Source organism: Mus musculus, chromosome 19 (genome assembly GCF_000001635.26).
Source record: "Mus musculus strain C57BL/6J chromosome 19, GRCm38.p6 C57BL/6J".
NCBI lineage: Eukaryota > Metazoa > Chordata > Mammalia > Rodentia > Muridae > Mus > Mus musculus.
The window spans coordinates 40,166,588-40,181,779 of NC_000085.6; the positions used below are offsets into that span (position 1 = coordinate 40,166,588).

At 39.8% G+C, this 15,192-nt stretch overlaps 1 protein-coding gene across 2 annotated transcripts in view; it reads right to left on the reverse strand.

Annotated features, from left to right (window-relative positions):
* Cyp2c70 (cytochrome P450, family 2, subfamily c, polypeptide 70) overlaps positions 1 to 15,192 on the reverse strand; it is a 33,926-nt gene that overhangs the window by 13,227 nt on the left and 5,507 nt on the right. For both annotated transcript variants that reach the window (XM_011247235.2, NM_145499.2), the window contains 2 exons: positions 13,774 to 13,923; positions 876 to 1,036 (listed from right to left, as the gene is read on the reverse strand). In XM_011247235.2, coding sequence (XP_011245537.1) covers positions 876 to 1,036; positions 13,774 to 13,870 — 258 coding nt within the window. In that variant the 5' untranslated portion in view covers positions 13,871 to 13,923. The remainder of the gene's footprint in view (positions 1 to 875; positions 1,037 to 13,773; positions 13,924 to 15,192) is intronic.

Genomic DNA, 15,192 nt, shown 5'->3' on the forward strand with positions numbered 1-15,192 from the left:
GTGCTTCATATGACCAGGATTCAACCTCTTACTCCAATACTGAAGCGGGTAAACTATTTGCTCTCCATTGCCCTTGTTTTGTGGAACATATTTTCCCTTATAATCTATAGAAACAGGTGTTGTTCATGGATGTAGAGCATAGGTTAGAAACATCTTCTGACCATGCACCATAGTAAGAAATGCATCCTGTAGCCTAAATCTCTATCCCCAAATATTGGGCAAAATCAGAAAAAAAAAAGTGTCATTGTTGTTGTTGCTGCTGTTGTTTTCCAAAAGAAATGCTTGATAAAATTGAAGCCCTCTGATACTATAATTTTTTCTATTCTATTTCATATCATCTGTTTCCCTTAAGTTTTAAATGAAACAGATAGTTCACAATTGGTTAGGAATTGTAAAAAAAAAAAAAAATAAGAATGAACAATAAATAGCCTAGAAATTTTGTGAACAAAAGAAAACCTAAAGCCATCTAAACAATCTTGATATATTTTTGGTTGGCATTTTCTTTGCAGTTTTCTTGTTTTGTTCAGTCTGTCTGTCTGTCTGTCTAGATGTGTTTATTACAGGGTAGCCCAAGATGACCTGAACCTTTCTATGCAGCTCAGGCTATAACACCACACCCAGCAATTTAGTGGCCTCTTTAAAAAAAAAAACTAATAAAACTAGTAAACTAATATTGGATCTAGAGAAATGGTTCAGAAGTTAAGAACATGTGCTGCTGTTACAGAGGCTCCAAGTTCAGTTCTAAGCCCCTCAGATCATGTAGCTCACCACCACCTATAACTCCAGTTCCAAGAGATCCAATACTTTCTCCTGGAGGATAACAGTACAGACTAGGGTACATAATATTTTCACATATAAATAGAACCGAACCAAACCTGGGACCAAGGAGATGCTAAAATTTCTATTTTTCTATGAAAATTCTCCATGAAGTCTTGGAATGTCTGATCATTGTAGTCAAATCGATGCTGGAAAATGACAGTAGAGATCACATTGCAGGGAACACAGGCCAGAAGGAAGCTAGGATCACAGGGGGAGCCTAGAACAAAGGAAATCAGAAGTTAATATACAATCCTTCCTCATACTGGCTTTAAATGTTCAAATTGGAACAGTTAGGAATGTGAGCTACCTAATGAAGAATCATCTCTGTGACATCCGCAGACCTGAGAGACACTTTATTATGGGTTCCCCAGATAAACTATCTGATATGCAACATCTACCTTGCAATCTCCAACTGTTCTCTCCTTTTTACCACACTCCTAAAGTCCTCATTCTGAAGAGGACAAGACATGAAGATAGATCATTTTAAAACCATGTATAAATGTGTGCAACTTAAATCTAAATGTGGATAGTTCTTCACAGTGACTACACAAACCTTAATAACTTAATTTTTTCCAATCAATTTATTTTCTTCTAAAAGCTTTTACGTTTCATTACATTCAAAATAGCCAGTGTGTGGTAAGTGTCTTAAAGTTGTGAATGAGATATTCAAACTCTCATCACGGCACAACTTAGGTTTGTGCCCATCTATTTTCACAGTGCCCTGGGCAGTTCTATGACAGTGAGGGTGACTCAGTTTCCTAGGGAAAATTGGTGTGCAGTGAGTGGGACAGTTGGTGGTTTCTCCAGTGTAGGAGAATGCCAGGGTAGGGAGGCAGGAGTGGGTGAAAGGTTGGGGGAACACCCTCATAGAAGCAGGGACAGGGGGTGAAATAGGAGGGCCCCAGAGGACTCTCCATGCCACAGGACCTCATGATCACTGAAGAGTACATGGGCAACAGAAGCAACAGAGCTTCTTGGACAGTGTCCCGTTGGGCCTTCATCCTCAGCTGGAGGCAGAACTGAGACCCTGGGCACCTTCTTTGCCAGAGAAGAATCGGCCTACAGGGAGGGCTCTGACCCTAGGACTCAGGAGGTAGATCAGAGTTCCAGACTTCTGGACACCTGCCCTGCAAGAGGAGAGCTTGCCTGCAGAGGGTGCTCTGACCACTGGGACTCAGGTGAGAGCTGGACTCCCAGGAGTGCTGACAGAGGCTAACAGAATCACAGAATGATCAAGCTCCAGCCAGAGACAGCTTGAACATTAACACCAGAGATTATCAGATGGCGAAAGGCAAACATAAGAATCTTACTAACAAAAACCAAGAACACTGAGCATCATCAGAACCCAGTACGCCCACCACAGCAAGTCCTGGATATCCCAACACACCCAAAAAGCAAGATTCAGATTTAAAATCATATCTCATGATGGTGGTAGAAGATTTTAAGAAGGGCATTAATAACTCACTTAAAGAAATACAGGAGAACACTGCTAAAAAGGTAGAAGCCTTAAAGAGGAAACACAAAAATCCCTCAAGGAACTAAAGGAAAACACTGCTAAACAGATAGAAGACCTTAAATAGGAAACACAAAAATCCCTTAAACAAATACAGGAAAACACAGCCAAACAGGTGATGGAATTGAACAAAACCATCCAAGATCTAAAAATGGAATAGAAATAATGAAGAAAACCCAAAGTGAGACAACTCTGGAGATAGAAACCCTAGGAAAGAAATCAGGAACCATAGATGTGAGCATCAGCAACAGAATACACGAGATGGAAGAGAGAATCTCAGCTGCAGAAGATTCCATAGGGAACATGGAAACAACAATCAAAGAAAATGCAAAATGCAAAAACATCTTAACTCAAAACATCCAGGAAATCCAGGACACAGTGAGAAGACCCAGAATAAGGATAATAGGAGTACATGAGAATGAAGATTTTCAACTTAAAGAAAGGGCCAGCAAATATCTTCAACAAAATTATAGAAGAAAACTTCCCATACCTAAAGAAAGAGATGCCCAAGAACATACAGCACTCCAAATAGACTGGACCAGAAAAGAAATTCCTTCTGACATATAATAATCAGAACAACAAATGCACTAAATAAAGACAATATTAAAAGCAGTAAGGGAAAAAAGTCAAGTAACATATAAAGGCAGGCCTATCAGAATTACACCAGACTTCTCACCAGATACTATGAAAGCCAGAAGATCCTGGACAGATGTTATACAGACCCTAAGAGAGCACAAATGCCAGCCCAGGCTACTATACCCAGCAAAATTCTCAATTACCATAGATGAACAAACCAAAGTATTCCATGACAATACAAAATTCACACAATATCTTTCCACGAATCTAGCCCTTCAAAGGATAATAAAGGGAAAACACCATCACAAAGATGGAAACTACACCCTAGAAAAAGCAAGAGAGTAATCCTTCAACAAACCTTAAAGAAGACAACAGAATTCCAACTTTAACATCAAAAATAACAGGAAGCAACAATTACTTTTCTTTAATTTCTCTTAACTTCAATGTACTCAATTCTCCAATAAAAAGACATACACTAATAGACTGGCTACACAAACAGGACCCAACATTTTGCTGCTTACAGGAAACCCATCTCAGGGAAAAAGACAGACACTACCTCAGAGTAAAAGGCTGGAAAATAATTTTCCAAGAAAATAGTCCGAAGAAACAAGCTGGAGTAGCCATTCTAAAATTGAATAAAATCGACTTCCAACCCAAAGTTATTAAAAAAGACAAGGAGGGGCACTTCATACTCATCAAAGGTAAAATCTTCCAAGATGAACTCTCAATTCTGAATATCTATGTTCCGAATGCAAGGGCATCCACATTGATTAAAGAAACTTTAGTAAAGTTCAAAGCACACATTGTACTGCATACAATAATAGTAGGAGAATTTAACACCCCACTTTCATCAATGGACAGATCCTGGAAACAGAAACTAAACAGAGACACATGGACACTAACAGAAGTTATGAAACAAATGAATTTAACAGATATCTACAGAACATTTTATCCTAAAACAAAAGGATACTTAGATATAATAATAAATAAATCTTGTGGGGGAAAAAAGCCACGACCACTATTTCCCCAACCAAAAAACAAATAAAAATGCTCAATAGAATCTTCACAAACAGAATTCAAGAACACATCAAAATGATCATCCATCATGAACAAGTAGGCTTCATCCCAGGGATGCAGGGATAGTTTACTATACAGAAATCTATCAACGTAATCTGCTATATAAACAAACTCAAAGACAAAAATCACATGATGATCTCATTAAATGCTGAGAAAGCATTTGAAAAAATCCAACACCCCTTCATGATAAAAATCATGGAAAGATCAGGAATTCAAGGCCCATACCTAAACATAACAAAAGCAATATACAGCAAACCACTAGCCAACATCAAACTAAATGGAGAAAAACTCAAAGCAATCCCACTAAAATCAGGGACTAAACAAGACTGCCCACTTTCTCCCTACCTATTCAATATAGTACTTGGAGTCCTAGCCAGAGCAATTCAACAACAAAAGGAGGTCAAGGAGATACAAATTGGAAAGGAAGAAGTCAAAATATCACTATTTGCAGATGATATGATAGTATATATATATAAGTGACCCTAAAAATTCCACCAGAGAACTCCTAAACCTGATAAACAGCTTCAGTGCAGTAGCTGGATATAAAATTAACTCAAACAAAAAATGGCCTTTCTCTACACAAAGTATAAACGGGCTGAGAAAGAAATTAGGGAAACAACATCCTTTACAATAGTCACAAAAAATATATAATACCTTGTTGTGACTGTAACTATGGAAGTGAAAGATCTGTATGACAAGAACTTCCAGTCTCTGAAGAAAGAAATTAAAGAAGATCTCAGAAGATGGAAAGATCTCCCATGCTCATAGATTGGCAGGATTAACATAGTAAAAACAGCTATCCTGCTGAAAGCAATCTACAGATTCAATGCAATCCCCATCAAAATTCCAACTCAATTCTTCACCGAGACAGAAAGGGTAATTTGCAAATGCATCTGCAATAACAAAAAACCTAGGATAGCAAAAACTATTCTCAACAATAAAAGAACCTCTAGGGGAATCACAATGCCTGACCTCAAGCTGTACTACAGAGCAATTGTGAGAAAAAAAAAAAAAAAAAAAAAAAAAAAAAAAAAAAAAAAAAACAAACCTTCATGGTACTGGTACAGCAACAGACAGGTAGATCAATGAAATAGAATTGAAGACCGAGAAATGAACCCACACACCTATGGTCTTTTGATCTTTGACAAAGGAGCTAAAACCATCCAGTGGAAAAAAGACAGCATTTTCAACAAATGGTGCTGGCATAACTGGTGATTATCATGTAGAAAAATGCAAATTGATCCATTCTTATCTCCTTGTACAAAGCTCAAGTCCAAGTGGATCAAAGACCTCCACATAAAACCAGAGACACTGAAATTTATAGAGGAGAAAGTTGGGAAAAGCCTCGAAGATATGGGCACAAGAGAAAAATTCCTGCACAGAACAGCAATGGCTTGTGCTGTAAGATTGAAAATCAACAAATGGGACCTCATAAAATTGCAAAGCCTCTGTAAGGCAAAAGATACTGTCAATAAGACAAAAAGGACACCAATCCTAAATCTGATAAGGGGTCTAATATCCAATATATATATAAAAAGCTCAAGAAACTGGACTCCAGAAATTCAAATAACCCCATTAAAAATGGAGTACAGCCGGGGTTGGTGGCACATGCCTTTAATCCCAGCACTCAGGAGGCAGAGGCAGGCAGATTTCTGAGTTCGAGGCCAGCCTTGTCTACAAAGTGAGTTCCAGGACAGCCAGGGCTATACAGAGAAACCCTGTCTTGAAAAACCAAACAAAAGAAAATGGGGTACAGAGCTAAACAAAGAATGCTCAACTGAGGAATACTGAATGCCTGAGAAGCACCTGAAGAAATGTTCAACATCCTCACTCCTCAGGAAAATGCAAATCAAAACAAGCCTAAGGTTCCATCTCACACCAGTCAGAATGGCTAAGATCAAAAATTCAGGTGACAGCAGATGCTGGCGATCTCTCCATTGCTAGTGAGATTGCAAGCTTGTACAACCACTCTGGAAATTTTCTGGAGGTTCCTCAGAAAATTGGACACAGTACTACCAGAAGATCCAGCTATACCTCTCCTGGGCATATGTTCCGACTGGTAATAAGGACACATGTTCCACTATGTTCATAGCAGCCTTATTTATAATACCCAGAAACTGGAAAGAACCTAGATGTCCCTCAACAGAGGAATGGATACAAAAAATGTAGTACATTTACACAATGGAGTACTACTCAGCTTTTAAAAACAATGAATTTATGAAATTCTTAGGCAAATGGATGGACCTGGAGGGTATCATCCTGAGTGAGGTAACCCAATCACAAAAGAAGTCACTTGATATGCACTCACTGATAAGTGGATATTAGTCCAGAAATTTAGAATACCCAAGATACAATTTGCAAAACACAAGATAATCAAGAAGAAGGAAGACTAACGTGTGGATACTTCATTCCTCCTTAGAATAGGGAACAAAATATCCATGGAAGGAGTTACAGACACAAAGTTTAGAGCTAAGACAAAAGGATGGACCATCCAGAGACTACCCCACCAGGGGATCCATCCCATAATCAGCCACCAAACGCAGACACTACTGCACATGCCAGCAAGATTTTGCTGAAAGGACCCTGATACAGCTGTCTCTTGTGAGGCTATGACAGTGCCTGGCAAATACAGAAGTGAATGCTCACAGTCACCTATTGGATGGAACACAGGGCCCCCAATGGAGGAGCTAGAGAGAGTACCCAAGGAGCTGAAGAGGTCTGCAACCCTATAGGTGGAACTAATATGAACTAACCAGTACCCCCCAGAGCTTGTGTCTCTAACTGCATATGTAGCAGAATATGGCCTAGTCGGCCATCATTGGGAAGAGAGGCCCCTTGATCTTGCAAACTTTATATGTCCCAGTACAGGGGAACGCCAGGGCCAAGAAGTGGGAGTGGGTGGATAGGGGAGCAGGGTGGGGGGAAGGTATAGGGAACTTTCGGGATAGCATTTGAAATGTAAATGAAGAAAATATCTAATAAAAATTTGAAAAAAAAGAAAATAGCCAATGAAAAAGTAAAAAAAAAGATATAAAAAGAAAGTGAAGGCTGGTTGTTAAAAAGGAGAAAGTAGGGCACATGCTGTGGGAAAAATAAAAGGAAATACAGCCCCTTCTATTTATGGGAGTGCTACGAAGGCAAGTCAGAGAGAGCCTTCTGGTGTTAGGAGAAGTGAAAAAATCAATTTCTAATTGTTTTCTAAGTACAAACCTCAATTATTTATTTAAAATTACTTTCTAACTATATTATGCATGCCAATCCTTACATTTCGCAGAAAAGGAAATATCCTTATATTTCACCTTTTTTCAACAGATAGAGACGATTACAGAGATCGGCAACTGGTTTAGATTCAGAGAATGAGTGTTGTAAGTTACCCAACCCTAACGAATACATCTACAGTGCACTGCTAAGGCTCAGGAAAAGCCACAGAAATGTATATACAACCTATTGACTCTATGTAACACTGCTTATATGTATACATGTCGATTGGTCCAGAGCTGACTACTGTGATTGGGATACAGTGTAAGAGCTGGATGACAGGGGCACCTGCTGCTACAGCGTATCCTCTAGTCATGGCAGGGGGAATGCACCCATGGACTCTCAACAATGTGGTAGCCTGCATAAGAACAGCACAATGACACCAGTTGACATAGCAACCAAGACAGGGAAAATTCCACATACTCCTATCTCTAGGTGAGTTTAAATTTCCATATTGATTACGAGGTTGGTCTAGGCTGAGGAATCCCTGTGTCAGCCCAGTCTACAAACAATCAATGGCTGCTGAGAGTGGGAGAACTATTCTTCCAAGGATAAACTCCCACAAAGGTTTCCCGATCACAGTAGTCCGTTCTGCACCTCTTGACACGTATACATATAAGCAATGCTACATAGATTCAATAGGCTGTATATACATGTGTACATATATATATATGTATACATATAACAATAGCAACAATAAGAAAGAATGATCTTGAGTTTTGAATTGGCTGGAAGTGATATAGCCTAGAACTCATGTATCAAATTCTCAAAAAATATATTTTTGGGTCTGATATTCTTCCAGCTTTCATAACACAAATACTCAAGTGTTGTTTTCCACATAATCCAGCATGAAATAAAAACAGCAGTAAATAGAGTTGGGGAAAATAAACAGACATAGGAAACATGCAATGCATTTAACAAAGCACACTTAAGGTAATTCAAGTGGACTTTTCTTACGTGACGGTGATAGAAAGTGCAAATATACTCAGATGCTTGAAAATCTACATGGTAGTTTGGGGAACATGCTAACGAACATAATGCACACGTTACCAGTTCTTAGAGTCTTCCTTTACTCATTCTCTTGCACCCACCTCTGGACACATGGACTAAAAGACCCTTTAGCACAGACAGGAAGGTCAACCCATGCTACCGTGGCAAATACAGGATTCTTCATCCTACACCCACCTCTTAATCAATGTGAGAATTCAAAGCATGAGCCCTTCTCTGACCTTTTCCACCATTTACAGACTGACTACAACATCACCCTGATCTCAAGAAAGTATCATGAAATCATGCTTGTGCTGTCAAGTGTGCAGCATCCGCACAGGGCCTCTGTCTTGTGTCAATCACCACAGTACAACCTCAAAAGGACACAAGCAGCTGGGTATAAAAATAAAAGTTATAGAGACAATAGGTCTACACAGCCTGTAAAGAAACTTCCAATGTTTAGAGCTATACAATGAAGAAAAAGCATTGCTGAGAGCGTGAAGTCCAATGGAGAGGTTGAATGAAGATAAGTGGGAGTGAATGTGTGCCAGATGATGGAAACTCATAATCAAGTATAAATTTCCTGCTCTTTCACACCACTTTCAGACAAGATTTGTAATGTATTTCATTATATTATATCATATTATATCATTATACTATATTATTACATTATATTGTATTACTATATTATATACACAAAAATCATTTCCCATATGCACATTATTTTACTTACTCAAATTTCAAAATATTATTCTTTTTTTTATTACAGTGGAGGAGAAGATTTATTGTATATCATAGAGAGAGCAGAGCCAGAGCCAGAGCCAGAGCCATAGACTCTGGGAGTGTCTAGAGGGAACATGACCCTGAACCAAGTCATGTTAGGGGAAGGGAAAGGAGAGAGGGGAGAGCCAAAGGGTAGACAAAAAAAAATGGGCCAAGTAACCAAAATGGCCTGATTATATAAGGAAGAATAGCTGGGGAGGAGTCAGCTCAGTCCCTGGGCTGGAGAGATTTATAGAGGAGCAGGGTATGCCAGGCATGCCCTGTGGCAGATAGAAACTGAGGGATGCTGGAAGAACCTGGTGGTCAGGCCTGTTTTAATATGCCAAGTAGGCTGGTCAGATAGCCATTTGTCCCAGGGTTTGAGACCTAACATCCAAGCTTTTGTTGATAATGAATAATAAGGGGTAATGTAATATTTTCTATGACTACTTCTTGCTGACATTGGGGCTTGATTGTTGGGGATCCAAGAAAACTGGAATGCTGACCAAAGCCTGGAAGAAAAAGACTGGAGTGCAGGCTGTCTCACTTTTTGTCCAGGCTCAACTGGTCCCTCTGGGGTTAGGGAATTGCAGGCTGCTTTGGAATAGTTTGTGAAGCTGGACCACCCGGGGCTAACTGTATGCAAGTGTTCTAGGACTCAAAATCCCAGGGAACATCTCAAGCTGGTGAATTGCTGGAGCAGTCTGTGGTTGATTTGAAATCTGTTGGGACAGATAGATTAGGGACAGAAGGTATATCTGAAATTTTCAGGACTAAGGTCCTGGTAGTTGTGGGTAGGGAAATCCCAAGATCAAAGATCCCACTTTCAGGCATAGGCAGATGGGAAAACTTAGGCATACTGATCTGGAGTTCATTTGACCTGCTAGAGGTGAATCCAAGTTGACTCCCTGAAGCTTATAAGAATCTTTTAAGTATACAAGAGGAGATAAAATTTTTAGATATGTTTGTAAATTAATATATTTACTTTTATCCCTGGCTAGCTTCCAAATGAGTGAGACTTGGGGTAGTTATTTAGATTTAGCTCAATTACTGGAGGAATTACCCCTAATCTATTTTTCTAACACTAGATTGGCTACTTCCCAGCCAAGCTCCCCAAGTACTTGCTGTTTGAGTCTCACCCGGGTTATTTCTGCTACAACAGTCAGTCCTTGGGGTGGGGGTGGAGCATTTCACTCAGGCACATGTTCCTGGTCCATCACATTTTACAGAGACCTCCTGTTCTCTCTGCCTTCTTTCTCCTTCTCTTTCTCCTTCTCTTCTCCATTTCTTCTCCCTCCTCTTGCTCTCCTTCTCTTCATGATGCCTACCTGCAATTCCTGGCCTGGTAATTGAAGCCCTGCTTACTTCTATTCTCCCCAGTTATTGACTGTAACTACTTTAATTTGACCAATAGCTTTAAATTGGGGAGCAAGGTTTATACAACCAAAGACTGGTGTACATGAGAATTCACTTGTCTGGGGCGGGGGCAACTAGAAGTTGGGGTTCAGAAATTAGCATTTGTATACAGAGCAGCAGACCAACCCCCAGCATATGTTAGCATTGAGGTCTGAACTGAAATTCACATTTCAGAAAAGGCAGCAGACTCGTGCCTTTAAGTGATAGTAAAAGCATAGGGATCCAGAACTGACTCTGGGTTAAAAGCATTAGCACTCTCACCAGAGGGCTGGATATATAGATCGGACGGAGATGTTTTTAACACAATCAAGAAGTACTTTTATGTCTCTTCTTAGAAGACAACCAAAGAAAATATTAAACCTTGAACTTGTCACTGATAATAATATTCAGTCCTTTACTAGCATATCAGAACTTCATTGTTTGAAGTTGGAATTTTGAACTTTAGAAGTTTTAGTATAACAATGACATAAAGGTAAAGAAATTTGAAACAGTCTTAGAACTTTCCAACTTGTATTTAAACTTTCGAATTCTCAGATCTTTACATAGCTTAAATTACGTCCTTAGACCTTTACAGCCTGCATTTGCATACCTTAGAACCCTTTCTTAGACCCTCAGAACTTACAAACTTTAAACTTCTATCCAACCATTTACCATGAGACACAGGTGGTTGATTTCTGGGAGTAGTCTTTGTAAAAACAAGGTCTTCTAAATAAAGGAATAAAGTTTAAAAGTTACTTTGAAACTTGTTTTGTGAGTTTATCTCTTTTCAGTAAAGACCCACTGGCATTCCGAAGCAGAATGGGAAACTTGTCAGAAAAAAAAAAAAAGTTCCAAATCGCAGAGGAGAGGCATCCTTACTTGTGGGGCATGCCAGAAACTTTGTATGGTTGAGTGGGTTCATAGACCCCAAAACCCATATGGAGTTCTGCTCCCTATCTACCTAAGGTCAGGTAGCCCAGACCTGAGTTCTCCATGCTTATGAGATATCTAGAGGCCCTGGGGTTTAACCAATAAGCTTCCCTTCCTGGACATTCCTTCCTACAAAAGGTATTTAATCTCTGGTCCACCCTGAGAAGGGGGTATGCACCCATTTTCCACAATGAAAAAGCAATAAACAGTCTGGGACCAAAGAGTGTCTCTCTCATCAAGAACTGCCTCAGGGAGCATGGAGAAGGCCTTCATCTACAGAGCAGTCTCCCGCAGAAGGCCTCTCCACACTCCTGGACAATGACCCTTAAGCTAAGAACAATCACCCATGAGCTATAAGTGCCCCAACCCCCTCCCCGCCCGCTCCCTCCATTCCCAACTCCCTCAAGTGGTATCTGGATGTCCAGGAGTCAGGGAACCCCAGCTTGGGCCTCACCCGCCTCAGGCTGTGTTTTCCCACTCCCTGAGCAGTGTATCAGCGCTTCTCACACTCTGTCTAGCGTCTCCCTTTTCTCCTGCCCAAGTGGCATTCCCACACCCCAGCAGCAAGGCAGAACTCACTTACTCACATGACTGAGGACCAAGTAGGGCAAGAGGAGTTTCCTGGCACACTGATGTGACTTTTGTAGTAATAGCAGACAAAGCAGGCAGCTCAGGGTTACACTTACCCAGCAGAGACAGATGAGAAAGCAGGGTAAAGGGGAAACACCCAGAAAAGTGTAGCGGAGCTAGAGTTAGAGCATGTGGAAGTAGCTCAGAAAGTGAACTCTCTAGAATTTGGGTCAGAGTTGATGGACAGCAGGCACTGGCAGAAACAAATAATCTGTACATACCTTGGGATCCTGAGATCGGCAGCTTAGTTCAGAGAGGCTGAGTTCCTTGAAGGGGAACCTCCCCAGGTTTCAGCACCAAATAAATGAAACAAAGAAATAAAAACAGGAAGAACATGACTGTGCCTAGGTATGGTGGAGGAGATGACTTGTTACAGATATAAGAGAGCATAGCCAGAGGCAAAGATATCTGGGATATTCAGGAAAGGACAAGACCCTCAGCTGAACCATGTGAGGAGAGGAGGAAAGGGAGAGGGGAGAGACAGGAGAGTAAAGGGTAGACGATGACGACAACAACAACAACAAAAGACCAGGAAACCAAAATGGCTGGATTATATAGGGAAGGGCAGCCCAGCCCCCATGCTGGAAATTTTTAAGGTAGAGGAAAGGATATGCCAGCTATACCCAGTAAAAGATAAGGATTGCGGGGTGCTCGGAGAATCTAGCACCCGAGTCTGCTGTGGTATGTTAAATAGGACCTCCGTTAGCCACAAAGTATTATTCTAATAAACTGACAAAGAACTCAAAGATCTGCAATGACTTTCAGACTGTAAATTTTATATTACTAACATCAAAGACTGAGATAAATCGCTACTAATGTTCTGAAATCCATCAAAAGTTAAACACGTGAGGATAATCAAGACAATTTATTTGAAAATAAACTCAAAAAATAGTATACATAATGCATGGTGTATATTCTTTTCCATTTCTGCACGTCTGCTCCATGACTTGGCACTATATATCACCCAAACAACTTTTACTGACACAATCACTTCATTTCCACAAACTATCCTCAGATAAACCAGATTATACAAATACTCTCTGTAATAATTGCATTCTATGTAATACCAAAAAACCTGGTAAATATGCATTTAGAAATGATGGAATATTGGTTTAAAGCATAATAATTCTCCACAGAAAATAAAGTAATATGTTAATGATACTTTTGCAAGACATTTAGATCGTGAAGTTATATGGACACACACATACACACAATACACACACACACACACACACACCCTGACCTTATCCCTTCTGCCTGCTCTCCAGTCCACTCTTTCTCCTTCACCATATCCCACATCTGCATGTGCACAGACATTCATGCTTTGTACAGAGACAGCTCCATCATTTCATACTTTCCCATGTGAACAAGTGTACCTAACATTTTACACAATTTGGTCACCCTGTGACACTTCTCAAAAAGTTATCAGAAAACTTTCTTACTTTTTAAAGTTAATGCAACCAAGATGTATATTTTCCTTCTGGTGTGGGTAGTTTGTCAGTTAGATATAGACCTGCTGCTAGATAGGGCCTACCAACATAAGGCAAATGTTCTGTGCTGCTTCCATATCTAACACATTTCCTGTTGTCTGTACCTTTGTTTCCTTCCGTAATGAAAACAAGGACCATGAATAATTCATGGTTAATTGCACAAAAGTTGGTCAGTGTGGGTCCTGGAAAGACTAGCAACCATGACCACCTCATTTCTTACTGTTGTCATGGGGCAAAGTAACCTTCAATTATACTCTGACTCCATCTTTATAAAGCGCCTATTTATAATTAAAAACTCATCTTTACTATATGTTAATTATAGACATAGATATACACCATTGGTTTTTCTCAGTGCATCCAACATATAAAGGATTTCCTCCTGAATTCGGTCTTCAATAGTTTTCTTTCCCATCCCCATAGACCTTAAGACCATGAGGGAGAAACGCCGGGTTTGTTTCCATGTTTCTCCATTGCTGAAGACGATGCCTGTTGGAACAACAACAACAAAAAAAATCTATTATCATGAATTCTAGTTGAGAATACTCATCTCAGGAGATAATACTGGCTCTGATGCAGGCATAGAAGACATGATTGTCAGCCGCACCTTACCTGACAGCTCTCTTAATGCAATCTAGTATTTCACCACCAGGGCTCTACACTTCACATGCTAAAGAGCTTGTGCCCATCTTCTTCTCAAAACCTCAAACTTCTCAAAACCTCAGTATAACTTCTCAAAACCTCAGTATAATTCTGTGAATCTTTTGTCTCCTCCATTTTCCTTACAAGGAGGATGTCAGGAAAGTGTTTCTTCTATGATCACATAGATAATAAATTGTAAGGAGGCAAAGTCAGGGCTAGCTTTTCTGCTTGTGAATTCTAGAACTATCAAGAAACTATTCTCCAGAAAAATGAATACTGGATTGCGATCAGGTGGTGAACTGATTGCTTAGTGGATACAGAGGGTGGGTACAGAAACTTCAGCTTTAGAAGAGAGCTCACAACATTGTGTTCCTCGGATAAGGGCTATGTATAGTAATTGACAAGTTTCTCTTTGTGGATAAAAATTCATTCTCTACTTGTTTAAATTCTTGCATGTACTGTGAGAGCTTTTAATCTAAAATGTTCAACAAAAGTTCTTTAAGTTAAAAAGAAGATCAAGGTAAAATATAAGCCCATAAAAAAATAAACTTGTCAAGGGAGTTTTAGAGAATGATGCAGAGAAGCACTTTTTCCAGAACTCATTTCTCCATCAGAAAACTGGACAGATTCATACCACCTCCAAAAACCAATAACTGATATACAGTTGATTTCCTCCGGCTAGCAGTTTTAACTTGTGGCTTGTCTGCTATAAATTTGTAGAAAATAGCTTCTTGATAAGTGTAAACCTTAATAAGGATATTGAATATTCCTCTTTTCTTAGGTTATTGACATGTGTTATAATGTAATCTCGGGCAGCACGCCAGACAGCCTCATCAGCCATGCAACCATGAAAGACAATAACCGGTACTCTGCAGTGTACTATGTGAGGTCATGGTGATTTGTAGGTTAACTACTGTAACTACACTTCCAACTTAAAACTAGTTTTAGCCAATGGGATATCCCACTGTTACTTGAGAAACATCGACACTTAAGTTTCAAAAACCTTTCCAAGTGGTTGAACTAGTTTCCTAGAGAAAACTATTTCTTCCACTCTCAACATTTCTCAGTTGCATAGGACTGAGGCCTGGTGCGCTTTTCCCCATCTGCATCAGCATG